Below are 23,875 nucleotides of genomic sequence, written 5' to 3'. Positions count from 1 at the left end.
TTCGCATGTAGTAGCGTTTTCTAGACCTATTAATGCAGAGGTACATAGACAAACGACCTTGTATGTGCCTGCAGATGTATATAGACAAGTTTCAGTTCAATAAAAGTTTCTCTTTCGTTCTTTTGTCTTCTCTAAGGAGAAGAGATATTATCTCTTACTCTGTTTCTTCTTTCTCTCAATATTCCAACAAAATTTATAAAATTTGGGTCTATTTGTAATTTTTGAAGAAATAAAGCTGTAGAAACGAATTAACGAAAAGTTATCACTTTCTTTGTCTCGTCATCTCTCTCGAGTCTCGAGTCTCTGAGTGTGTAAAGGAAGCGCCTTTTTCTCTCCTCCATCGTAATTCGCAGAGAAGACACACTACATTGACTGAGAGGGAACAAACACAAAGCGATGTCGCAACTCTTATCGACTCCTCTAATGGCGGTCAACTCCAATCCTCGCTTTCTCTCTTCGTCTTCAGTACTCGTCACCGGAGGTTTTGCAGTGAAACGGCATGGATTCGCCTTGAAACCGACGACGAAGACGGTGAAGCTCTTCTCGGTTAAGTCTCGCCAGACGGATTACTTCGAGAAGCAGAGGTTCGGTGACTCTTCTTCTTCTCCTTCACCTGGTAAGCCATCTCACTTGGTTACTTTAGGGTTTTAGCTTGCTTAATTAAGAAATTGGAAGCTTAAAAACACAAAAGGGTACTCTTAATTACGAGAAATTTGTAACCTTGAAGCTTGAAATCCAAAAAGAGAACTCTTTTTATATCTATAGATGGAGCTCGTAGGTGATGTTTACTTGTGTTCTTTGTTTCGATTTGATAGCTGAAGGATTGCCTGCTAGATTTTACGTGGGTCATTCGATATACAAAGGGAAAGCTGCGTTAACAGTGGACCCAAGAGCACCAGAGTTTGTGGCTTTAGACGTAAGTCTCTATCCCAAAATTAAAGATCAAAGAGCTCTAACTGAATAATCATGCTTTGAGTTTTCCATTTGATTTCTGTTGTTTTTCTGCAGTCTGGAGCTTTCAAGTTGTCAAAAGATGGTTTCTTATTGCTCCAGTTTGCTCCTTCTGCTGGTGTACGACAATATGATTGGAGCAAGAAACAGGTTTGGTTTTATCTCTTTAACTTCAGATGATCCTTGAGCTGTAACTTTGTTAAGACCATTTGACTGGATTTGGTGTTAAAAGGCAGTCTTTTTTCTATTATGAATTTGGTAAAGCTTCATGTCAAAATTGCAGGTGTTCTCATTGTCTGTTACAGAAATTGGAACTCTAGTTAGCCTAGGCCCGAGGGAATCTTGTGAATTCTTCCATGATCCATTCAAGGGGAAAAGGTAAAAAGCATCATTACACTGATAATATTGGTTGTATTCTTATTATATTGCTCCTGATCGGTTTGTTTGTTGTATGTAGTGATGAGGGAAAAGTAAGGAAAGTGTTGAAAGTTGAGCCTCTCCCAGATGGTTCTGGTCATTTCTTCAACCTAAGTAAGTAAATTTAATCTTCTTCTTGATTCTTGTCAAAAAGGATAGTCTCTAACGATCTCCGTGTATATATTAGGTGTTCAAAACAAGCTTGTGAATGTGGATGAGAGCATTTACATACCAATTACTCGAGCAGAGTTTGCTGTTCTTATCTCTGCATTCAATGTAAGATCAGAAAATATCTCATCTTTAACATTACCGGCATGAACTTTCAAAGAAACATTACTAAACTCCTTTTTTTCTTCTATATTGCAAGTTTGTCTTGCCTTACCTTATAGGCTGGCATGCATTTGCAAACTCCATCAAACCAGAAGAGACAAGCCGTGTGAACAACGCTTCGCCTAACTATGGAGGAGACTATGAATGGAATAGATGATGAATCTTAGGGCCATAACAGGAACATATATCAGAGATCATCCTACCCTTTTTGTTTTGCTGATAGGTTTCGTCAGGATTGATATATGTTCGTAGGTAGCAGAAGAGACTAAAAGTAGTTTATTTTTTCGTCCTTTTGACCAAATGTTCAAAAGCCACATATCATTTCGTGGTAAGCGGTTGTATCTCAAAACATCAGTCTGATCTTAGTTGTTTTTGATTTAAGAGCAAATCTCAATTTGAAGTCTGAGTACGAGCTAGTATGATCCAAATGCCTAGGCTTTGAGACGAGGCTTGAAGATGAATTGGTTTGTCTAGAGAGATTGGAGAAACAAGACATACCACAAAAACATTTCTCTCTAGTAACAAAAACATCACTCTACTCTACTCTTGTGGTTTGGGTCTGGATTTTAGTCCGGTTAGTGGTACAATGGTTTATATTGGTTTATTAGAAATATATAGTTTACGCTACATTAAGAAAAGTACTCTAATTTGTCATCTGAAGATTTACATAAAAAAGATTACATGTCATCGTTGTATGTTAACTAACACTAATCTCCCGGTTAAAGTGTAGATTGCCCTAAACGGTTTAATTCCGGTTAGGAACAAACCAACCACTCGCTCGGTCGTCCAAAGGGCAAAGCGAATCCAACTTTACAGATATGTCAGAGAGGAGCCAAGCTTCTAGAAGATCATTCATTCATCACTTATACGATCTCTTCCCAAATTATTGATTTTTTTTACCCATTTCTCTCATCGCACGGTGATATTGAGAATCGCCGACCTGAATCGATCGGAAAACTTTCTCTGATTACCGGCGGTCAACACCGCTGAACACATATGTTTGTTTGACGACCTCTTCTCTCCGCGATCTTTACCTCAACAACGAGATCTGTTTCCACGGTACCATTTTCATCCGATCTCTGTTCTTCTATGTTTGTTTACTGGATCCGTTGATTTTACTTTCATCTTATCATTTGTGTGTGGCTATTTTGGTGAATTGATGCGATCTTAAGCTGTTTCTAGGTTCAAGCCTTATATGTTTCTTCTAAGCTAATCATAGGTCGTAGACTTGTTAGGAAGATTCGAATCTAGTACAAAGTTAGCAACTTTAGCATACGTAAATCGTTAGTAGTAATTTCTAGATTGATAGAGGTTCGAGACCTTAAAAGGTGATGAATATTTGGTGGGTTTTGTTTATTAGAAAGAAAGGAGGATGTCGACGCCAGCAAGGAAGAGGTTAATGAGGGATTTCAAGAGGTTGCAGCAAGACCCACCTGCGGGTATTAGTGGTGCTCCACAGGACAACAACATTATGCTCTGGAATGCTGTCATATTTGGGTAATGGGAACAAGTACCTTTAGATACTGGCTAAATATTTCTGAAACTTTTGTCATTTCTGTACTTACTTAGACCTTTTTGTTTCTAAATTTGTAGGCCTGATGACACACCATGGGATGGAGGTATGGTTATGATATGTTATTGCATTTTGACAAGAAGCATAAATTTTTGGGATCGTTGTAGTGGTGTTCTTATGTCTCTTTCTTGATGCTGTTCAGGTACTTTCAAACTCTCACTGCAGTTCTCTGAAGATTATCCCAATAAACCACCAACAGTTCGGTTTGTGTCACGGATGTTTCATCCTAATAGTAAGTTATAGAGATACAACATTGGATTTTCTATCCACCTGGTTGATGTTCAGCTTTTGCCTCCAATTAACGTTCTTCTGCTCTATTCGTTGTGTAGTTTATGCAGATGGGAGTATCTGCTTGGACATTCTACAAAACCAGTGGAGTCCAATCTATGATGTTGCTGCTATACTTACCTCCATCCAGGTGAATTCAAAATGCCATATGAACATCTCTTGATGCCCTTAAAAGCTTGAATTGCTTTCTTCTTCTCTAATCCGTTTTTCCCTTTGTTATTGCAGTCCTTGCTCTGTGACCCTAATCCGAATTCTCCTGCAAACTCGGAAGCTGCTCGGATGTACAGCGAAAGCAAGCGCGAGTACAACAGGAGAGTGCGTGATGTTGTTGAGCAAAGCTGGACTGCTGACTAGTAGTAGTTTGTTGTAAGCGTTGTAGCTCTCTCTACTTTCTCTCAATCACGATTCAGCAACAGCTTTCTTCTCTTTTCATTCATGTCTTGTGTTTCCAAAACTATTTAAGTGATTCCATGCTTTGATGTAACCCAACATCCTTAAAAAAACAACTTTGTACCAAACCATCTGAATTATTCACTTTTGTGTATATATGTATTACGATTTACTTGCTAGCTACAAAAAACAACTTTGTACCCAAATTCCACAAAGTTGCGATATTTTATTTAAGGGTTTGTGGCCTTATCCTTCTGTTACACCCTTTCATTGCCTTAACAATTGCATTGCTTTCTTTGTGACGCTAATCCAATTTCTACACCAAAATCTGAAGCTTCACATGAGACTCGTAAGTACCTTAAGTATTAGTAGGTTCAACTTTATGTATTCTCATATAGGCCTTGAATTTGACATTGATCAGTTTCTCTATGTTCTTCAAGGATGGTGATTTTATATTTCTCTTCTATAGTTCTGAACCACCAAGCCCGAGGTTCTCACTGCTTGTCCATCCTTGTTGCACTTGAATTGTGTACTGCAGATTCCATACAACATCCTCTATCGATGGCCGCTTCCTCTGATCTTCACAAAGACAGTTAATGGCAAACTCTACTGTGGTTCTCAATGACTCGTATGCATATGTTCCTCTCACACACGGATCTGCCAAGCTACGCAACACCGATGGTTCGTCTCTCAAACTGTTCTCCAGCTGAAGCTTCAAGCTCCCCAACTCTGAAGATGCAGCTGCTATTACTTTGCCTGTGATGATCTGAATTAGTATCACTCCAAACTGGTACACATCTTCTTTCTCTCCATCTTCATTACTAGGGCTCTCCGCTCCAACCTGAAATTCCCCCAGAAGGTTATATATTTCATGAGAGGTTAAACTGAAGATTAGAAGCTATATCCTGATTATATTATATCTGGTTTGTTTATATACCTTGGATGGTAAAGGAATACTATAACCACTGAGTTTTACAGTGAGTGTTTCATCAAGTAAAACATTCTCTATTTCCAAATTGTTCCCAAATATTCCTGGTGCCACTCCTGTGTGCAAGAACTGTATTCCTCGAGCAACTCCAATCGCTATCGACATTCTCTGAGGCCATTTCAACACCTCTTTCTTTCTCCAATCTGCCAAAAACATTTCCAAATAATTAGTTTCCCAACAAAAATATAAGTTCTTGAAATCGATAATCTTTTTCAAGTATTACCGGTGAGGTAATCCCTCAAAGACCCGTTAGAGATATATTCTTGGACAATGAAAATAGTGCTTCCGGCATAAGGATGATGATCTTGATAAGTACCAATGCAGTGTCCAAGAACACTGACCAAATGCATATGCCTTAGCTTTGATAAAACTTCCATTTGTTGAGCTAAATTCTGTGTTGAATTCTTCTGTTTCAGCTTAATACACCTCACTGTCACTGCTATGCCTTCTCTAAGACAACCTTTGTACAGCTGTTTTGAAATTAGATATATCGATTAGTTAGACACTCGGATCAATTTTAAATCATGTCTTATTTACATTTTCCTTTACCTGTTCTCCACAGAGATTCTCTGCATCAAAATTGTTGGTTGCTTCTTCCAGTTCCTCCAAAGAGAAAACTCGGTATGGTGATAGTCCAATCACCGCGGATCTCATGGTTTGCGGTACACGTCCTGCATTTGAAAAAATCAAGCTAGTTAGGTTAATGGGTGTGAAAACTTGATTCAAGATTTCAAAGTAATAGCCTACTTAGATCTGGTACTGTCTTTGATGTGGTGGACCTGGTGGTGTTGCTGCAAACAGTGACCTGATCGACGTTGTTTGCTTCCAAAGGCTCTTCTTTTGATCTTGATTTTCTCATCCTAACCAAAACCAAGCCAGCTAAAACCGCTGAAACGAGGATCACACCGATGATAATGCCAATCACCAATCCAAGTTCGATTCCTGTATCTTCTTCTTTCCTTTCTTTATCTTTAGTGTCAGACTTCACAGCAGCTACTGCTTGCTTTGCTTCGTTTTCACAGAAGGTAACTGGACGCTGATACTTTGCAGAAGGAGAACCATTTATAGACAAGCAATTGAATGTGAAGAGCAGTACTGTCTGTTTCTTGGAAGAGAAGCAAGATGGAAGCTTCCCAGTCAGAAGATTCCGAGAAACATCTAAAATTCTAAGCTTGGAGTTGCACAACGATGAATTTGGAAGTGATCCACTCAGCAAGTTTTGTGCTAAACTTAGATTCTGAAGCGAAGGAAGCGAAAGCAGGAATCTTGGGATTGAGCCAGTGAACTTGTTGGAGGAAAGATCTAAGCTCTGAAGCTTATTCAGCTTCTTGATCTGTTCTGGAATCTTTGATCCAAAAGAGTTGTTCTTCAATGAAATAGTAATCAAGTTACTTGCAAGTGAAGGAACAACTTCAGGACCGAGTTTATTACCGCCTAAATTCAGCTCTTGAAGATTCGACAATCCTCTGAGATCAGGAACACTTCCGTTAAACAAATTGTTCGCTAGAACAAGACTTCTCAGATTCTTCAACGACGAGATCTCTTTAGGAATATTCCCAGAGATGAAATTAGAACTGAGATTCAGAGATTGAAGAGATGAAGATAACCTGATGATCTGTGAAGGGAGAGGACCAGAGATGCCAAGAGAGACCAGAGACAATGTCTTTAAGTTTGAGAGTTTTGTAAGAACAGTGAATAGTGAGTCGCTTGAGAATCTTCCGGGGAGCTTAACGGTTCTGTTCCCCGTGACGGTTAATTCAGTTACATGACCATTGAAACAGAGGATTTTGAAAGAAGGAGAAGAAGGGAGGTAGCAGAAATTGGTCCAGTTGCTCCATGATCGAAGAGTTGGTGGATATTGTAAATGCTTTTGGATTTCTAATAGAGTTCTTGATTCACTTGATATTAGCTGTGATTCTGAGACTGATGGCAGAAGAAAAAGAAAGAGAAGAAAAGTGAGAGAAAAGGCCTGGCTTTTAGAGGAACTATGCATTCTCTCAGGAAGAATTACAGAGAAATTAGAAAGAAAGATGTTATTGTGGCTTAAGGAACAGAAGGTCTTTCTGTTATTGTAGCCGAGATTAGTGTTAGTATTTGTTTAGTAGTCTAAAAAAATGGTGTTTTGTACATAAATTCTAGAGATTTTTTTAGATCGGAAGCAGATTTTCTAGGGAAATTGGGAGATAAAAAAATGAAACAATGTTTTTGGGACAGAGCAAGAAACAAAATTAAGTGGAGAGAAGTTCTGCTGAGAAGAAGACAATAAATACAAATTTTGTTTAATTTTTGTTTCTTATGTTGATTGTTCATAAGTTTCACATTGACAGACTGTTTTACTGCTTCGAAGAAAGTGAATGAAATTTTTTAAAAGCATAAAATGAATTAGATCCTTAAAATACGTAAAATCCACATGAAATATCTGACTATTTATCTACTTTTGATCTAAAATTTCCACAATTTAGAGTTATTTATTTACTTCAACTGGTTCTTAATTAATTTCTCTGTTATGGTCAGAAGACCTTTCTTTATTACTCATATAACATGCATTTATTTGATACATAATACATGCATAAACATACAAATACATACATGTTTGACGAATAAATGTTGTGTAGTAGTACTTCTCTCGAAATCCGTTGATCTCTTCCCCAAGGTAAATTCTTTCATCTTTACCAATTTTTTAAAAAATATAAATGAATAAACTTACGAATAAATGTTTGTAGTTTCTTTTATAACATTTTAACTCCTGTAATATCAATACTACTTGTAAAATAACAAAAAATACATACTTAATTAATGAGCAACGTTGCATTAATTGTTAATGCATAGAGATTTGATAGATATATAGCGACCAGACAGTATGTAATAAAAGTCAACCAGACCAGTGAACGAGTTTTTTTACACGTGCTCTTTCGTCAATGTAAATATGTAATGATCAGATCGTGCCGTTAAGGATCATCCAAAGCCACCGTCGCAAGGAAAATCTAACCCCGTTCGTTGGATTAAAAGCTCAAATAAAGAATTACATGTCCTAACCAAATCTTTTTCTCGAACTACACTTTTAACCACTTGTTGTTTTTCTCGAAACCAGAAGGACACCAAATGATCATCTATATACAGTAAACCAACAAATGATATAAATCGTACTTCTTTTTTCTCGTGGTCATCAATCAACAATTCAATATCAAACTGTTACAAAAAATACCAATCTCAAACTAATAATACTACCAATTAGTTCGGCCATGATATATTTTCATCACTATTGTCGGTGAGAAATGAGTGTCATTTTGTTTTCGTGTGTTTGGAAAGTGTTGAGATTCTAACAAATGTTCAGCTGTTTTCTTTTTGGTGTGTGAATTGTGATGAACTGTCCATTACTTTCTCTTTTGTTCCTTTATTCTTTTTACATCGATCTCTCATTGTTCTTTACTTCTTTTTAAGTGGCCTGACGTGCGATCCTAATAAAAAGAAGGTTGGTTATATACAATTTTTGACAAAAACCAAAAAAGTTTTGTTGTATAAGAGGAATTATAGAAACCATGCATCACCAACACCAAGTAGTAAAAAGTTTCATCCCAAAACAAGTGACCGTCATCGTAGTAAGTTAAAAAAATGGCTGAAAACAAAAGTTTTCAAGTTCAAAATACAAGGTTTTATCAGAAGCACTCAAAACCAATATTTTGTCACAGCTTCCAAGTTTCCAAGTAATCATGATGAAAAAATATACTATTTTCTAAAAACAAAAAGGTAAGGGAAGATAAAATGCGAGTTTGCAAGCACATCACATGCAACTGCCTTTGTAATAAGCGACACTGCCAAAGTATCAATTAATATTATACAACATGCATTTCTTTTCAATTTTATATGCAGCTTTATTATTAAAATCCTTTGTCAGATAACTTACAAACTGTTATTTTTTGGGCTTATAGGCTTATTAAAGGTTAGAATTTAAACCCATATATGTATCCAACTAATTTAAGGCCCAAAATATGCATCTTTAGGTCCATATAAATTAGGCATGTTCAAAATAAATTACCCAAATTATATAGCATATAGTTGAATAAATTCAGAAAAAAAAAAATATCATAAAGTTTACACTGTAGTTTAGTTGTGACATAAAATTTGCTAATGTAAAGTTATCCACAAAAAAAATTCAAACATTTTAAGATATTCATTTCTTAAAACCAGGATTCAACTTCGAACAGAATCAAATCTAAACTTTATTATAGTGATAATTTAATCATGTTTCTTTCACATTCGTTTATGAAACGTCAAAAAATATCTAGTTAGAATACAATACATTCCTATCATGAGCTGGTTAGTGGTTACGATTTAAATAATTGATTAGGAATACTAGATTAGATGTTTGGATTAAGCGAACTAACCACTTGGATAATGACACCCATCATTCTTGATTGTTAGTATTGTTTTAGAAAAAAGGTTATCACTTATCATCAATGTCATGATCATGATCCAAGAAAAAGGAGGGTATTTCTGTAAATAACTCCCTTTGACTCCTTTAATTGGGCCCAGAAAGGCCTAGTTTTAGACTTTGCCTACACATCATTCCAAACGACGTCGCTTTGAACCGAAATTTCTTTTGTTTTTGTCTATTCCTTAATTAATTTTTTCTTTCTAATTAAAAGTGGTAATATCTGTCATCTTCTTCTTTCGCTATCAGTGGAACCGTTGGGGAAGACTATTTGTTCACAGTGAGCTACCACTATGCCTTTAAGCCTTTTAGGTCATTGATCTTGTTTCCGACTTTTAGAAGGAAGGACAACATTCGAAGAACAACCACAGTAAGTTTGGTACTACTACTCATCAATTCAATTCTCTGAGGTTGACGTTTTAATTTCCTTTTTCACCATTTTTGCTAAAATTGTCTGCTTTTGATTTATACCCAGATCTGATTAATCTCTGATCGTTAGATTTATCTTTATATCACTTCCTCAGCTCTGAATTTGATAGAAAGGTTTGATTTTTACTTTGGTATCTTGCTCAATTGGAACTTTTTTTCTTTTTCTTTCTCAATTGGAACTTTACCAGCTTAATTTTTGGATATTGGTTTATCTGCTGGATCTTCATGATTTTGGTTTGCTGTCTTCAAGATCTCTGCTTTTGTTCACTTCATTTAATGCCATCTGTTTTATTTCTGGCTTCCGTTACTTTTTTTATTTTATGCCTTGATTCATGCTACTTTTTTATGTTATTATATTACTGAACCATTGTCTTTAGCTGATGGATTGTGGTACTGTATGTTCCTGTTAAATACTTTTCAGCTGCAACTTCTTCATGTTCGTTGGCTATGTTGCTGTGTTAAAAGTGAACATTCACAAATTTAGCTACTTTCTTTGCTTGTAAAAGTTCACAGAATTGGCTTGTTTCTTTGCTGGTGAAATTCACTGGATGAGCTTGTTTACTTTGTTTGTGAGAATTTACAGACTTGGCTTGTTCTTCTGCAGGTTTCTACGTTTAGCAACTCATTATTTTTAGGCGCCATCAAGAATGGGAAAGACTCCTGGTAAATGGATCAAGACTTTGCTTCTCGGGAAGAAGTCGCCTAAGTCGAATTCGGATAACCGAAGCCAGAAACTGGTAAGAGTTTGGGATTCCTAACTCATCCTTAAAATGAATGAGGATTATTCTAACTGTAATGTTGTTCACATGTACAAAGAAATCTGCTAAGAAAGAAGAGCTGGTGGAATCGGTGACAGAAGATTTGTCAAACTTAACAGTTGATCCTCCGGTGGTTTCATCACAACCAGTTCCAGCTTCTACTGCTCAAAATGTGGTTTCTCCAATCAATGGTGATGAGTCCAAGGATAATCTCGAGTCAAGGAATGACTTGGGAGAAGTCGAGCTTGAACAAGCTGCAATTAAGGTTCAAGCTACCTTCAGAGCTCATCAGGTACTTATTCTTTGCCATAACAAAGACAAATCTACGTGAATAGAGTTGGTAGTGTTAATGATGTTTTTTTATTCATCTACTGAAGGCACGTAGAGCATTTCGAACTCTTAAAGGTATCATCAGGCTGCAGGCAGTTATCCGTGGTCACTTGGTGAGAAGACAAGCCATTGCTACATATTCATGTATATGGGGAATTGTGAAGTTTCAGGCTCTTGTTCGTGGCCAGAAAGCTAGATCTTCAGATATTGCGATTCAGTTTCAGAAAAAACATATGGTAGAGACTCTTTATCACGCCTTCATTACATAGTTGGCTGATTTTGTAGGCTTGTTATAATCAAGCTGCAATTTTCTTTCTTCTATTAGGAAGCAAGTGATTCAGAAGTTTTGCAATCGAGCACGTGTAGTTGGATGGATAATCCCACAAAGTTCGTCTTTGTTGATAAGGTATCTTTAACTTATGTTTCATGGTTCTTGGTGGAATAATAATTTCCATAACTCCTGCTCAGTAAACCCGGATTTACCAATCTTGCAACACAACATTGGCTTTTCTGGTTTGTAACTTATTATTTCTCTGGCTTTTCAGCTTCTAGCTTCTTCACCAACTGCATTGCCTCTGAAGATCCAGTATGGTCCTGAGGAACCTAACTCAGCCAAGGTTTGGCTTGAACGCTGGACACAATTACAAGTTTGGTCTTCTGGTTCACGAGTACCTAGGATTGAGATTCCAAAATCTCAGTCAAAGAAGCGAAACTACCAAGCAGTGGTTGAAGCAGAAAAGAAAAGGCCAAAGCGAAGTATCAAGAAACCATCTGGCACAACTAGTGGAACTGGCCCTAGCCGTTTTACAGCTGAAAGAAATAAACCTAAACGAAATGTGAGGAAGGCTTCCACGCTTAGTAAAGATCCCCTGAGAAATGAGAGTGACAAAGCAAATCACAATTCGAGAAAAAGTAGAAGCGGCTCAAAGGAGGGGTCGCCTTTGGAGATTAAAGATGAGAAGCCCAGTCCTAGTCTCAAAAGGTCTTCTCTTTCGAACGGGTCAAAGAAAGCCACCCTTAGATCTGCTGAGAAGAAGAAGAAAGATATTCCAGATTCTTCTGTGCAAATACAGCCTGAAGGGAAAGTTTCAGAGAATGTTCTTGAAGGAGGAGACAATATTGAGTTTGCTGAAAAGGAGAAAGATACTACAGATTCTGTGCAGATAGAGTCTGAAGGGAAGGTTTCAGGGAATGTTCTTGAAGGAGGAGAAGGAGAAAATATTGTGTTTACTGAAAAGGAGAAAGATACTGCAGATCCTGTGCAGATAGAGCCTGAAAGGAAGGTTCTTGAAGAAGGAGACAATATCGAGTCTTCTGGAAAAGAAAAAGATACTGGAGATTCTGTGCAGATAGAGTCTGAAGGAAAGGTTCTTGAAGGAGGAGACAATATTGAATTTGGTGAAAAAGAGAAAGATAAAGCTGATGCAGTTCCCATCGAATTTGATATTGTAAAAGATGAGAAGTCACCAGTTTTGGATAGGACGGAGGAAGATGAACTGAAAACTGCAGAGACCAGTGACAAAGCCGAAGCCCTTAAATGTGCAGATGTGAAGGTAAGCTCTGAGAATGGTAATGTTGGTTCTGATAACACAAAGCAAAGTGAAAAACGAGCATTGCTGCCTGCAAATATTGACAAACAAGATGATGGGCTTACCCTTAGCGGACGGAAAATCCCCAGCTACATGGCCCCGACTGCATCTGCAAAGGCCAGAGTCAAAGGAGAAGCCTCTCCGAGGTTTGCCCAAGCGAAGACTGAGATAAATGGGGCATTACGGCGCCATTCACTGCCTTCTCCAGCCAATGGTAAGCTGAGTACTACTACTATGTCTCCAAGGGCTCAAAAACTTCTCTTAGCCTCTGCCAAAGGATCTATGAACGGCGACAAATCTTTTACTTCTTCCAAGGACATAACTCGTAAGCAAGACTCAAATTTACAGAATTCTTATAAAAGTATTGAAGCTTTACTCAGATAAATAACCTTTTAACCCATATCTTTCTTGATTGTTTCAGACAAGTCAACCAGAACCGACTGGAAACGGTGAAGGCTCAGGCAAAAGAGAGTGTCATCTACTCATCTTACATGGTCGAATTCAATTACTTAGTGTGTTTCCTCTGCATTTTGGTTTGGTTTGGTGAGTTTAGAGAGTGTTTGGTCAGTGTTCATGTCTAGTCTATTACATCATTTTCATATCTTGCTTCAATTTACTCTGATATGTTTGAAGACACAAAATAGTTGAAGTAAATAGTTAATCTCTGTATAAACCTTTGCAATCACTCCTCTCTAATTACACAGACAAGCCTGCATTTTTACATATAGTACACATACAAGCATAAAGCACGATCTGTTTTCTTAAATGTGTTTCATCTTACACGAGGAGATTGAGTGTAAGAAGGTAAAGGCGATGCACCAGGAGTCATGTGCAGCAGAGGCCGATCATGACTATATCTTACCGGAGATTTCTGCATAACAGAAGAATGATGAAATCTTGGAGATTCCATTTGGGTGTGTTTGGTTCCAGGTTTAGCAACGGATTCTAGCTGTTCTAATGTGACTAAAACCTCTGACATTTTTGGCCGGAGTTTTGCATCGGGATTTAAGCATTGCAATGCAAGATTAGCAGCTGTGAAAGCTCCCTTTTGTGGATATTGACCCCCTAGTTTCGTGTCCATTATGCGAAAAAGCTTTCGCTTATCGCCAAGGTACGGTGTTGCCCAATCTACAAGACTATACTCGTTTCCTCCATTCGAATTGTCCATGGCACGCCGTCCTGATATTAGTTCTAGTAGCACGACCCCGAAGCTGTACACATCACTCTTTGCGGTTAATCTACCTGCAGTGGATGAAGATGAGGTTTAGATGAGTTCTTAGAGAAAACAAAAACAATCTAAAGGTCAAAGATTTTTGGTTAATGTCAAAGCTCTTGACGAGTTCTTGGAGAAAGATAAAGCGTTTCGAGATTAATAAGTCAAAGGTTTTGAAACATTCTTGGAAAAAGCTTGTGAAGTTGTCTTACACAGAAACTGATAAAACCTTATTGAGACCATAGATGGGCTCGTGGTATTGTCTAGTTTATTACCGCGTATGTAAGTTTAGAACAAACCTGTGGCAACATATTCAGGAGCTGCATATCCATGAGTACCAATGACCTTTGTTGACACATGTGTATTATCACCAGTAGGACCTGCTTTTGCCAATCCGAAATCTGAAAGCTTAGCATTGAAGTCCTGCATTTAGACACAGTTTCAAACAGTTAGGAATCAGAAGCAAATCCCGAAAGTGGTTATAGAGAGTATATGCTCGGGTTTATTACAGCGTCGAGTAGAATGTTAGCAGCTTTAAAGTCTCTGTATATCACTTGTGACTTTGCTTCATGAAGAAAAGTTAGCCCTTTAGCTGCACCTACCGCCACTTTCATCCTTATTGCCCATGTAAGTGGCTGCGCCCCACCTGCAAGTAACATTGACCGGATGATTATAAGAAAACTGAAAAACAAAGAAACATGTAAGATTCTTCTTGAATTCAAGATTGTTGAGTTGCTGAAAACATACGTCTAAAAAGATGATTCTCCAAGCTTCCTTTTGGCATGAATTCATATACAAGAAGCCGGTTTTCGCCTTCCGCGCAATACCCAACTAGTAATACAAGATTTGGGTGACTAAGTTGACCAAGATAGTTTACTTCAGTCTGAAAAAAAAAAAAAAAACAATATCTCAAAATGTCAGCAAACACACACTCATTAATCACGGTGAACCGAAAAAGGGCGAGAAACCGAACTTACCAACCACTCTTTATGACCTTGAAAACCTTCAGGCTTAAGCTGCTTAACAGCAACAACGATTCCAGAACCGGGACGTGAAGCAGTGAGAGATGTTTGATCAATCCATCCTTTGAATACACAACCGAAACCTCCTTCCCCTAGTAGATTATCTTGACGAAAGTTCTTAGTCGCGTTCTTGAGTTCGTTGAAAGTGAAAGCTTTTAGGTTAGGCGATGAAAGTATCTCTCCTTCTGTCCTAAGTGTTGGTAATGGCCCAAAACTACTATCTGTGCTGTAAGAAGTTGTGCTTAGTCCTGAAGGACCCGTTGAACGGCTTGTCTTGCTTGAAACTTTAGAGCCCGAAGAAGCTATTAAAATGATCATTCAAACATAGTAAAATCTCTTTAGTTTGGTGTGTTTTCAATCAAACTCATGATGCTAAGAACATCAATACAGATACAAACATGGATCAAACACATGTACTAAACAGAGCAATTCAAAAGAGTTTGACTTTTGATGATCCAGAGATGGACAAATTACTTATTCGAAAAACCCATTTTGAGAATAAGAAGAAATATCCAAGAAACTGTAACATAGAACCCAATTAAGCAATAAAGACTTGAGAGGAAATAGTTACCAGAATTAGCATGTGGGCTATGGTTGCTATTATCCACTTTAGCTGATGAATCTAAACAATTACCCATTTCAGATAATAACCCTATATGGAGAGACAAAGCTACTGTTCTTTTCGTGGAACAACGTAACAGATGATCAAGACAAGAAGAGAGCCTCAAGAAGCAAAGACAACAAGCTTCTTCTTTCTTTAATTTCTTTCTATCCTTTCGACTTAACGGCGGCGCAATGTCTGTTTAGCTGAATATGAACGCTAATAGAATAAAAGTATTACAACATGAAAGGAAAATCTATATAAAAAAGAAGGAGAGAAGAAGGAACAAGGAAGGTGAAGAACAGAGGATTTGAAGCAAATAATACAAAGTCGTCGTGTCCTTTTGTTTTGTACTCAAACTCATAACAATTTCTCAAAATGACAAAATGCCCTCGAGTTAGTTCCTTTAGACGGCCATCGGAAAGGACAATTTTAGTAATTTGAGATAGATACGGTAACGTCATGCTCACGGCAGTAAATCCGCGTGGGATAATAAATGGTACGACAACTTTTCAGAGATAACTCATTCATTCATTCAGTAATCGAGTGATAAACTGATAATTTCTAGGAGGATTGGTGGTGGACAAAAAGTCGTGTTTCACATCTAATTTTCAGATTTTATAATGTATCAATCAACGAAAATTTCCAAATTCTTGAGATAAAAAACATTTCAAAAAGTAATCAAAGATATTTATTTTGTTATATTTTAAAGTTAATAATATTACACATATGAGACATGACTTTAAACTTGTCATTTTTCAAACAGAAATGAAATGAAACAAGACTTGCTTGAAAATATTTGTCTCTGTTTCATTTTTACAATGTTTCTTTAGAATTCTTGTTTTCCCATCTCCATCTTTTAAATGTTACAGGGAATTATATTAGATTGTTCAAGTTTTTTTTTTTGGTTAAAGTTAATGGCTCAAGTTATTAGTATTCATGATATTAAATTCATACATGAAACAGCTTATGAATACTTTTTGTTAGTCTGAAATTTAGAATTTAAAAAGAATTAAAAGGAAGTTGTGGTTTTTGTTTGGTGTTTTTTTTAACTAATTATGGTCATGGTTGACGTCTGCTAAGGGACAACAAAGTGGTGGGTCTGGATCGCCCATATCGTTGAAATTTTGATCGATATTTTACAATAATACTTACTATCGTTCAGTCACAATTATTAGCGAGATTCCCCTTCAATCAAGATGTTAAGTGTTTACAACTTTTCTTTGGATGTTATATTTATGTTTAAGAAACTTTTACATACACTTCCAAATTATGAGAGATATCAAAACCTTAGAATAAAATTTGGTATTATGGACGATTTTATCTTTCTGAGACGTATTGGATTTACTATTAGATTATTGTGCATATGGCATGCATGCATTAGATATATATAGTCTTTCTTCGATAAATAAAAGTTTAGTCAATGGATGAATCAATCTTTATGTGTAGATCTTTTGTTGATCAACAGGTGATCAAGATTTAAAGGACCCGAAATTAGTTACGAAGTATTGTGGATTTTTCGCATTCTAGTTGACCAAATGAATAATTAAAGTATGAGATTCAACTCTTAAATAATATTTTTGTAAAATTAAGTTTTGAGTTAAGAGACAACGTTAAACCGTCATAATTTATGTGTGTTATATATATAATCGTCAAACCATGGTAAATAACTAAACGCATAGTAGACAAAAAATTTGTAATCATAGATGTAGACGACGGTAATCATCATTTAGATTTGAATTTTTAATGGAACGTGGTGGCTAACGTCGAATACATTTTTGGTGTATTTCTTAAATATAATATCCCATGCATTGACCCAAGAAACTACTTATTAATCAGTTAATCTATATTCACATTGTTATTGACCGGCAGATCGAAAGAGAGTTCTTTTTTCTTTTGCATATTGCATATCACGTGTGGACAAAAGCCCCATTTGGAATCTTTTATGATATTATATTGTTATGTTACACATTAATTTGTTATCTCACCAAGACTTCTATTTTCATTTTGTATCCGGTAAGAGTCACTCTTTTGAGTTTTGACTTTTGACTCTTCAAAATGTATAATTGGTTCTCCCATGAGGATTAAGTATGTCATATAAATTCCGTTTCCCAATATATATAACTTCTATTTTCATTGAGATATAGTATAATATTATTCGTATAGAAAATTACTCAAATCATAATGAACTATGCATGAGTGCATGCATGTGATACCTTGTTTTAATATAATGGAAATTCGATATTTCAAACTTTTCTCGCTATGTTGACGTTATTGTCACATTTACTTTAAGATATATCATATTTTGTTTTAGTAATCTTAACAATGGGTCATCACTAAATTTTAATCAATTAAATCATGTTGGCAACTTTCCTCCATTTGTGTATATACGCCTTTTTCTTTCATTTTCTTACCACAAGTGATCTTAGATTTGTATGAATTCATCAGTTAGTCAAACTGACATGATTAGCTGTGTGCAAGTTTGCTTAATCAAATTAAGGCCCAAGCTGTAAAAAGAACATCCGTTTACAAGTTCTAGGAAACTGCGTGACGTTTTCATGACAATAAAACGGCACATAGTTCCCATTCCTATCTCAGACATGAATGTGCATATGACTTGGATTCCAGAAATAAATCCACGTCCTATAGCCAATCAGAAGTGTCATGTCAGATTATTAAGCCAATGACACAGTTACACGTGGAAAATCTACGTCTTTCTCGCGCCTCCTACACTCTCTCTAATAACTTTCGTTTCCACTTCAGACCGATCTCATAATTTGATCGCAAAACTGATCAAATAGCGTAAAATTGAAATTCAAATTTTCGCCGGAGCTCCGTCGGATAAAACAATAAGCGACGTGCGGCGATGGAATCTCACGGTTCCGGTCTCCGGCGAGTTCTGTTATTGTCGTTCTGTGTCGCTGGGATCTGGGCAGCTTACATATACCAAGGCATTCTTCAAGAGACCTTGTAAGTAAAACTCGTTAGGGTCGAAATCGATCAATCTTATTTTAGCTCGTTGATTATTTTCTCTCGACATTGCTCGATTCTGTTTGTTCGAGATTGTTTCTATTCTCGGAATCCTGGTTGGTGATGCGTTTGCAATTATTGGAAATTTATAGAAATGTAGCTGATAGAACTCTAACATTTTCGAATTAGGTCGACGAAGAAATTTGGTGAAGATGGGAAGAGATTCGAGCATCTTGCATTTCTGAATTTGGCTCAGAATGTAATCTGCTTGGTTTGGTCTTATATAAGTGAGTAGGGCATCTTCATTGTTTATTCCTTAGAATTATAAGTTTATAACAGACGAATAAATGGAACTGAAGTATTTTTGATTGATTATGAGCAGTGATTAAGCTCTGGTCCAACGGAGGTTCTGGTGGAGCCCCATGGTGGACGTATTGGAGTGCTGGCATTACTAATACCATTGGTCCTGCTATGGGCATTGAAGCTTTAAAGTATATTAGTTACCCAGCTCAGGTAAATTAGGCATTGTTAGTGTAATAAAAACCTCATTTTTCTTGATTATGGTTGATAGTTGAGGTAATAACCTTTCTTGGGAAGTAATATTGATGCAAAACTTGCTTCTTGCAGGTCCTTGCAAAATCTTCCAAAATGATTCCAGGTGAGGTGTCAATTTAGAGCATCAATCCATAATCGCTCTCAACTGCTGCTATGTGTATCTTATATATGTTTTTTCTTTCATGTAGTTATGCTGATGGGCTCCTTAGTTTATGGCATAAGATACACTTTGCCTGAGTATCTTTGCACCTTTCTTGTTGCCGGAGGAGTATCTATGTTTGCCCTTCTTAAGGTAGGCAAATCTGCATTCAGGAACTTTGATCATAATCTTTGTTATACTTTGTCTGTGGAAATGTAGTAAACCGTCTTTGACTTGGTTTACAGACAAGCTCTAAAACCATCAGCAAGCTAGCACATCCCAATGCACCCCTTGGTTACGGGCTTTGCTTCTTAAACCTTGCCTTTGATGGATTCACAAACGCAACCCAGGATTCCATTACCGCAAGGTATGACTCTTGACATTCTGTCAGATACTTAACCCAGTCTGACATCTACAACATGGTCTAGATGTTGGACATTAATCATCGCCATACATGGATACAGGTACCCCAAAACTAACGCATGGGACATAATGCTGGGAATGAATTTATGGGGAACCATATACAACATGGTCTACATGTTTGGATTGCCACATGGGAGCGGATTTGAAGCTGTGCAGTTCTGCAAGCAACACCCTGAGGCAGCATGGGACATTCTTATGTACTGTTTATGCGGTGCAGTAGGCCAAAACTTCATCTTCTTGACAATAAGCAGATTCGGGTCTCTAGCTAACACGACCATAACCACAACCAGGAAGTTTGTAAGCATCGTGGTATCTTCAGTTTTGAGCGGGAATCCGTTATCTTCCAAACAATGGGGATGTGTGTCGATGGTGTTCGGTGGATTGTCTTACCAAATTTACCTGAAATGGAGGAAGCTGCAGAGAATGCAGAAGAAGAAAAAGGCCTGAAGCTGAGATTGGGGATCAAAATATTTAATTCTTCAAGAAAATTGTTTTTGATTTGGAAACTTTTTACTTCCAAATATGTCTGAAAGTTAGAGAGAAGAAAGCTTAGTCCATTAGCAAAATGTAAACTAATGCATTAGAAGAAACTTATATATATCAAACCAAAAGACAAATCATATATTTCCACTCATATATATTTGTCTTAACAATACAACAAACTCTTCCTTCTGAGTTTTTCATTTTTCCTAAAGTTACACTCTGGAAAACTTCTTTATATATATGTGATAGAGATTCTGTACAGAGATGATGAAAACAAATCAAGAAATCTGGGGAAAATGCTCAGATGATGTATCTGAGTAAAGCCCTTAGAGACAAACCAAAGAATTTTTTCTTAAAGACACACTGGTGCCTTCTTTTGTAGATGGCTTCCTTATGTTAAGTAAGAAAAGAAAGAGAAATCTGAATCTGAGTATATGGCAGATTCTTGAGAACATTCTTTGATGGGGCTAGAAAATGTTACCGTTAACATTCTAGGACCAGGAAAGAAACTTAAAAACCTTGAGGGAGGAATGCAGATCATGGCATGCCCGCTTCACAAAAACTTCCAGGCCGATATGGCTGCAAAACCTAATATGAAATCTAAGCAAAAGTGGAAAAAATTACGTCTCCATGGAGACTAAACCGCGGTTTAGGGTATGAGAGAGATGGTTGGTTGGTTTACAAGCTATGGAGAAGGACTCTTTTGCAAGGGGGTGGTTTTGAAGGATTAGCACTTGGACATGGAGATGAGGACTCGATCCCTAGTGTTTTTAGCAGGAAGCTCCTCTCCTACAAAAGCAATCAGTCTTTTAAGACTCATTGTTTTTTCAAAGCCTAAGTATTGTATGATGAACAAAGAAGGTGCGAAGCTTACACTTTCGGAGAACTGTGGACTTGGTATACCGTCTGCCAAAGATCTGAACAATGGCGTGACCTGAATAGGCGAGCTGAACTTTTCTTCGCCTGAGATGGGCATATTCTCATCAGGATTTTTCGGGACGAGCAACTCCTCTCCAACTTGCTTATGTTCTGTCTGAGTATCTGCTGAGAATGGTTGTGTTTTATCACCAGACTGATCCACCATGATGGTTGATCCGGAACTATACTCAGAGCTAGCTGGTGAGTCATGAAGATCAGGTTGCCTAAAGAACATCAAATGAAATGGTTATACAATCAAAACCTTAAGATGAACACAAAATTTTTGTGGTGATGAAAAGCTACCTCCAAGATAATTGATTGTCTTCATAACCACTCCTCAAATCCTCTATAAGGTCCTTAAATTCCTCGATCTTAAAATCTATATCAGGTATTCCATATCTGAATAAATCATTCTCCTTGCCTTTATTCAAGAAGTCCTGAAGAACCTGTATATATGCATACAACAAGAGGTATGTTATTAGTAAGCTTGAAACTTTTCGCTATTTTGATATGCTGCGAAGTTTGTTGTTTTTTGGTTTACCTTCCAAGCATTCTCCATACTCTGTTCTGTGTTGTCTGCATTAACTTTCTGCGCCAAGGAGCTTAAAAGTTCAGCTTGTTGCATCAAAGCTGTCACTTTTGGATCATCCTTCTTAAGAAACATCCCTTCACCATCACTCTCATTCACATTGCTTGTTTGATTCTGTTCTTCCAAGCTATCAATACCAGTGGCATTTCGAGCTAAAACCGAAAATGGAGACCTTATCTGCTGATTCACACATGCCTCGGCCCTTCCATAGTTACTGATCTCTGTGAGATCTAGAATGTGACTTCTCCTGTATAATAACCAACAAACCCCCATGAAATTTGTGAAAAGTGAACACACTCAGGAAACTTAAGTTTATTTGATCAAAAAAGAAACAAAACTTACTTCAATTTCTTAGCAATAGGAGTTTCATTCTCGGATTTTCGCGGTGTACTGATACCGTCTAAGAACAACATTCTTTTGGTGTTTGAGTTGCTGTCTTTAGTCATAGCTTCATGCTTGGCTCTCTTCTTACAAAGTGTTGTAAACCTGTTCTTCACAGCATTATCAGTTCTACAAAACACATAACGAACAGAACATTAGTTTAACCACTCTGGTCTTATAATGATGACTTCACCTACACCTTTAGAGTTTGAGCTTGAGCTATACCTGCCTGAAACCACCTTTGCTATCTCAGTCCATCTATTACCAAATACTCTTTGTGCCTGAGAAACCAATCACACAAAAGTCCATTAAAGATCAGACATAAACCACAAACACCAAACTTAAAAATCTTATCCATGTAATGGAAGTCTGTGTAAGTGAAGTCACCTCACACAAAAGCATATCTTCTTCAGGGGACCAACCTCCTCTTTTGAAATCAGAGTTTAAGTATGTATACCATCTGCAAACAAAAATCCATCTCCGGATTTCAAAACAGAACCCAGGAAAGTTTTTGCCTACAGAAAAAAAACAGAAAAACAGATATTGAATCGATTCAGTAACCTTCTTCTGCATTGTCTTGTGCTTTTGTCTTTGAACTTTGATGCAATGATCGCCCAACTAATATCATCAAAACACACAACGGAAACCATATCTCAACAACCTCTTTTAAGAATCCATCTTTTCAAAAAACAAAAACTTTCCAAGGAAAAAAATTTTATATAAGAAAAAAAAAGACTTTTCATAGCAAATAAACAGAAGAGTGAAATGAATAATGAAAGCTCACTTTTCAGTTCCATGTAGAGTTATTTGTTCTCTTAGTATAACATCTTCCTGCAACTCCATAAACCCATTTCAGAATCACTCAAAAACAGAGCAATACAAAACAAAAACAGAGTTTCATCATATATATGTACAGACCTCTTGTGACCAAGTAACAATATGACGCTCTTTTTTCTTGGAATCTTGGTTGTTGTTAATATTCTTCTTCTTTTTCTTCTTCGTATCTTCCATTTTTCTTCTTCTTCTTTCTTACTACTGTCTCTCTCTTTATATTTTCTTACTGTATATGTCCTCTTTCTGTCTCTGTTTATTTTCTATTTATTTTTCTTCGACGCTCCGTTACCTTTTTTAAAAATCCAACTCCTCCTATCACACACAATGACTTCTTCAACTTTTTTGCAGGAAAAAAAAAGAAAGAAAGAAAAAAACCTAATTAAAGACAAACTCTGAAAAGGAACTCATTTTCGTCACTGAAAACTCTCGAGTTTTTTACCTGCTTTATTTTTATTCTCCACTGCCAATATAATTCCTCTGATTCGATTTTTTTTTTTGACAGAGATCGAGTTTCTCCAAAACAGCAAAAAGAAAATGGCTATTTATATAAGAAAACTTTTTTTATGAGTCATTCAAGAATCATGAAGACATGGGTTTTGTCTTACCAAATTCAAAATGCTAGAGAGAAAAATGAGAAAACAAAAGAACCACACATTTTCTTGATTCAATCTGAATATAAATTATTTCTCTCTCCACATGAAAACCTTTTTAAATTTGTAGAACTCTATAAAATATTTAAAGAAGAAAGATACTAATAAAAATAAAAAGGAAAGCCAACGGAAGGAAGAGTAAGTGCGCGGGTATGAAGGGAAGTTTGAAAAATAAAAAACGCTGAAACCCATGACCTTGTTCTCCATTACTGCCTCTCTTCTTCACCAATTATGTTTCTTTCTCTTTCTTTTTTCCCCAAATTTTTGTTTATTTTATTTTATAGACTCTAGCTATTTTCATTTATTAATCTTACATCTAGTCCCATTGCCATTGTGTTTTTTAAAGTATAGTAGTAGTAGTAGTAGAAGATATTGTAAGAAAAACACTTGCCATTATGTTACGGTACTAGTGTCTAGAGTTTTGTGGAGAACATGATTACTTTTATGGGTTTCCTACACCCATATTTTGAAGTGTGCACTTTCAGCTAATACTACTATATGGTTCAATATACACGATTCATGGATGCATGTATAAATATGTATATCATTTTGTTATGAGGAATGACATTTCTGTTTACATGTAACGATTTATTTTAGTTTCAAGTACGATTTTATGTAAAGT

At 36.6% G+C, this 23,875-nt stretch overlaps 7 protein-coding genes and 2 long non-coding RNA genes across 19 annotated transcripts; 5 read left to right on the top strand and 4 right to left on the bottom strand.

The window, feature by feature from the left end:
• Positions 1–126: 126 nt before the first annotated feature.
• On the top strand, positions 127–2,286 carry WHY1 (ssDNA-binding transcriptional regulator). The gene is made up of 7 exons (NM_101308.4): positions 127–616; positions 816–916; positions 1,009–1,101; positions 1,235–1,329; positions 1,409–1,482; positions 1,556–1,644; positions 1,736–2,286. The coding sequence occupies exons 1-7, from the start codon at positions 397–399 to the stop codon at positions 1,853–1,855; spliced, it is 792 nt and encodes a 263-aa protein (NP_172893.1). The 5' UTR covers positions 127–396; the 3' UTR covers positions 1,856–2,286.
• A 108-nt stretch (positions 2,287–2,394) lies between these two features.
• Positions 2,395–4,721, top strand: UBC1 (ubiquitin carrier protein 1). Of its 2 annotated transcripts, none has more exons than NM_101307.5 (6): positions 2,395–2,757; positions 3,059–3,195; positions 3,292–3,317; positions 3,414–3,503; positions 3,601–3,689; positions 3,785–4,721. In NM_101307.5, exons 2-6 carry the CDS (start codon positions 3,071–3,073, stop codon positions 3,911–3,913), a joined length of 459 nt encoding a protein of 152 aa, NP_563951.1. In that variant the 5' UTR covers positions 2,395–2,757; positions 3,059–3,070; the 3' UTR covers positions 3,914–4,721. The 2 variants fall into 2 exon arrangements, with proteins under 2 accessions (NP_563951.1, NP_973825.1); NM_202096.2 differs by having other exon boundaries at positions 2,674–2,757; positions 3,063–3,195; positions 3,785–4,196.
• Positions 4,293–7,170, bottom strand: AT1G14390 (Leucine-rich repeat protein kinase family protein). Its single transcript, NM_001332118.1, has 5 exons — positions 5,685–7,170; positions 5,487–5,608; positions 5,161–5,407; positions 4,887–5,080; positions 4,293–4,790 (listed from the first exon to the last, which is right to left on the bottom strand). The coding sequence occupies exons 1-5, from the start codon at positions 6,928–6,930 to the stop codon at positions 4,413–4,415; spliced, it is 2,187 nt and encodes a 728-aa protein (NP_001319002.1). The 5' UTR covers positions 6,931–7,170; the 3' UTR covers positions 4,293–4,412.
• Positions 7,171–9,524: 2,354 nt separating this feature from the next.
• Positions 9,525–13,197, top strand: IQD28 (IQ-domain 28; the record flags this gene model as incomplete). Of its 7 annotated transcripts, none has more annotated exons than NM_001332117.1 (8): positions 9,569–9,739; positions 10,403–10,535; positions 10,615–10,848; positions 10,934–11,122; positions 11,212–11,292; positions 11,432–11,983; positions 12,254–12,800; positions 12,897–12,928. In NM_001332117.1, the coding sequence occupies exons 2-8, from the start codon at positions 10,446–10,448 to the stop codon at positions 12,926–12,928; spliced, it is 1,725 nt and encodes a 574-aa protein (NP_001323289.1). In that variant the 5' UTR covers positions 9,569–9,739; positions 10,403–10,445. The 7 variants fall into 7 exon arrangements, with proteins under 7 accessions (NP_563950.1, NP_001323289.1, NP_001319001.1 ...); NM_001332114.1 differs by having other exon boundaries at positions 9,611–10,032; positions 12,170–12,800; positions 12,897–13,197; NM_202095.3 differs by having other exon boundaries at positions 9,611–9,739; positions 12,170–12,800.
• Positions 9,727–10,424, bottom strand: AT1G05083. Its single transcript, NR_138832.1, has one exon. It is a non-coding gene; the product is annotated as an other RNA (long non-coding RNA).
• APK2A (protein kinase 2A) lies at positions 13,069–15,716 on the bottom strand. The gene is made up of 6 exons (NM_101304.4): positions 15,282–15,716; positions 14,666–15,012; positions 14,436–14,571; positions 14,198–14,334; positions 13,988–14,111; positions 13,069–13,717 (listed from the first exon to the last, which is right to left on the bottom strand). Exons 1-6 carry the CDS (start codon positions 15,346–15,348, stop codon positions 13,248–13,250), a joined length of 1,281 nt encoding a protein of 426 aa, NP_172889.1. The 5' UTR covers positions 15,349–15,716; the 3' UTR covers positions 13,069–13,247.
• Positions 14,991–15,324, top strand: AT1G05077. Its single transcript, NR_138831.1, has one exon. It is a non-coding gene; the product is annotated as an other RNA (long non-coding RNA).
• Positions 15,717–18,039: 2,323 nt separating the features above from the next.
• UTR3 (UDP-galactose transporter 3) lies at positions 18,040–20,114 on the top strand. The gene is made up of 7 exons (NM_101303.4): positions 18,040–18,281; positions 18,471–18,568; positions 18,664–18,794; positions 18,909–18,939; positions 19,025–19,128; positions 19,221–19,342; positions 19,440–20,114. The coding sequence occupies exons 1-7, from the start codon at positions 18,178–18,180 to the stop codon at positions 19,843–19,845; spliced, it is 996 nt and encodes a 331-aa protein (NP_563949.1). The 5' UTR covers positions 18,040–18,177; the 3' UTR covers positions 19,846–20,114.
• Positions 20,039–23,320, bottom strand: FLP (Duplicated homeodomain-like superfamily protein; the record flags this gene model as incomplete). 4 transcript variants are annotated; one of them, NM_001084065.3, is made up of 11 exons in its annotated part: positions 23,043–23,320; positions 22,688–22,915; positions 22,554–22,600; positions 22,331–22,387; positions 22,157–22,229; positions 21,995–22,050; positions 21,731–21,898; positions 21,341–21,635; positions 21,103–21,245; positions 20,756–21,023; positions 20,127–20,670 (listed from the first exon to the last, which is right to left on the bottom strand). In NM_001084065.3, exons 2-11 carry the CDS (start codon positions 22,778–22,780, stop codon positions 20,560–20,562), a joined length of 1,311 nt encoding a protein of 436 aa, NP_001077534.1. In that variant the 5' UTR covers positions 22,781–22,915; positions 23,043–23,320. The 4 variants fall into 4 exon arrangements, with proteins under 4 accessions (NP_563948.1, NP_001077534.1, NP_001321792.1 ...); NM_101302.3 differs by lacking the exon at positions 23,043–23,320 and having other exon boundaries at positions 20,039–20,670; positions 22,688–22,958; NM_001332112.1 differs by lacking the exon at positions 22,331–22,387 and having other exon boundaries at positions 20,560–20,670; positions 22,157–22,284; positions 23,043–23,290.
• Positions 23,321–23,875: the final 555 nt, after the last annotated feature.

The sequence above is a fragment of the Arabidopsis thaliana genome (genome assembly GCF_000001735.4).
Source record: "Arabidopsis thaliana chromosome 1 sequence".
NCBI classification, from domain to species: Eukaryota; Viridiplantae; Streptophyta; class Magnoliopsida; order Brassicales; family Brassicaceae; genus Arabidopsis; species Arabidopsis thaliana.
Note: the sequence above shows the minus strand (reverse complement) of the source record. Positions and strands in the feature narration are given on the sequence as shown.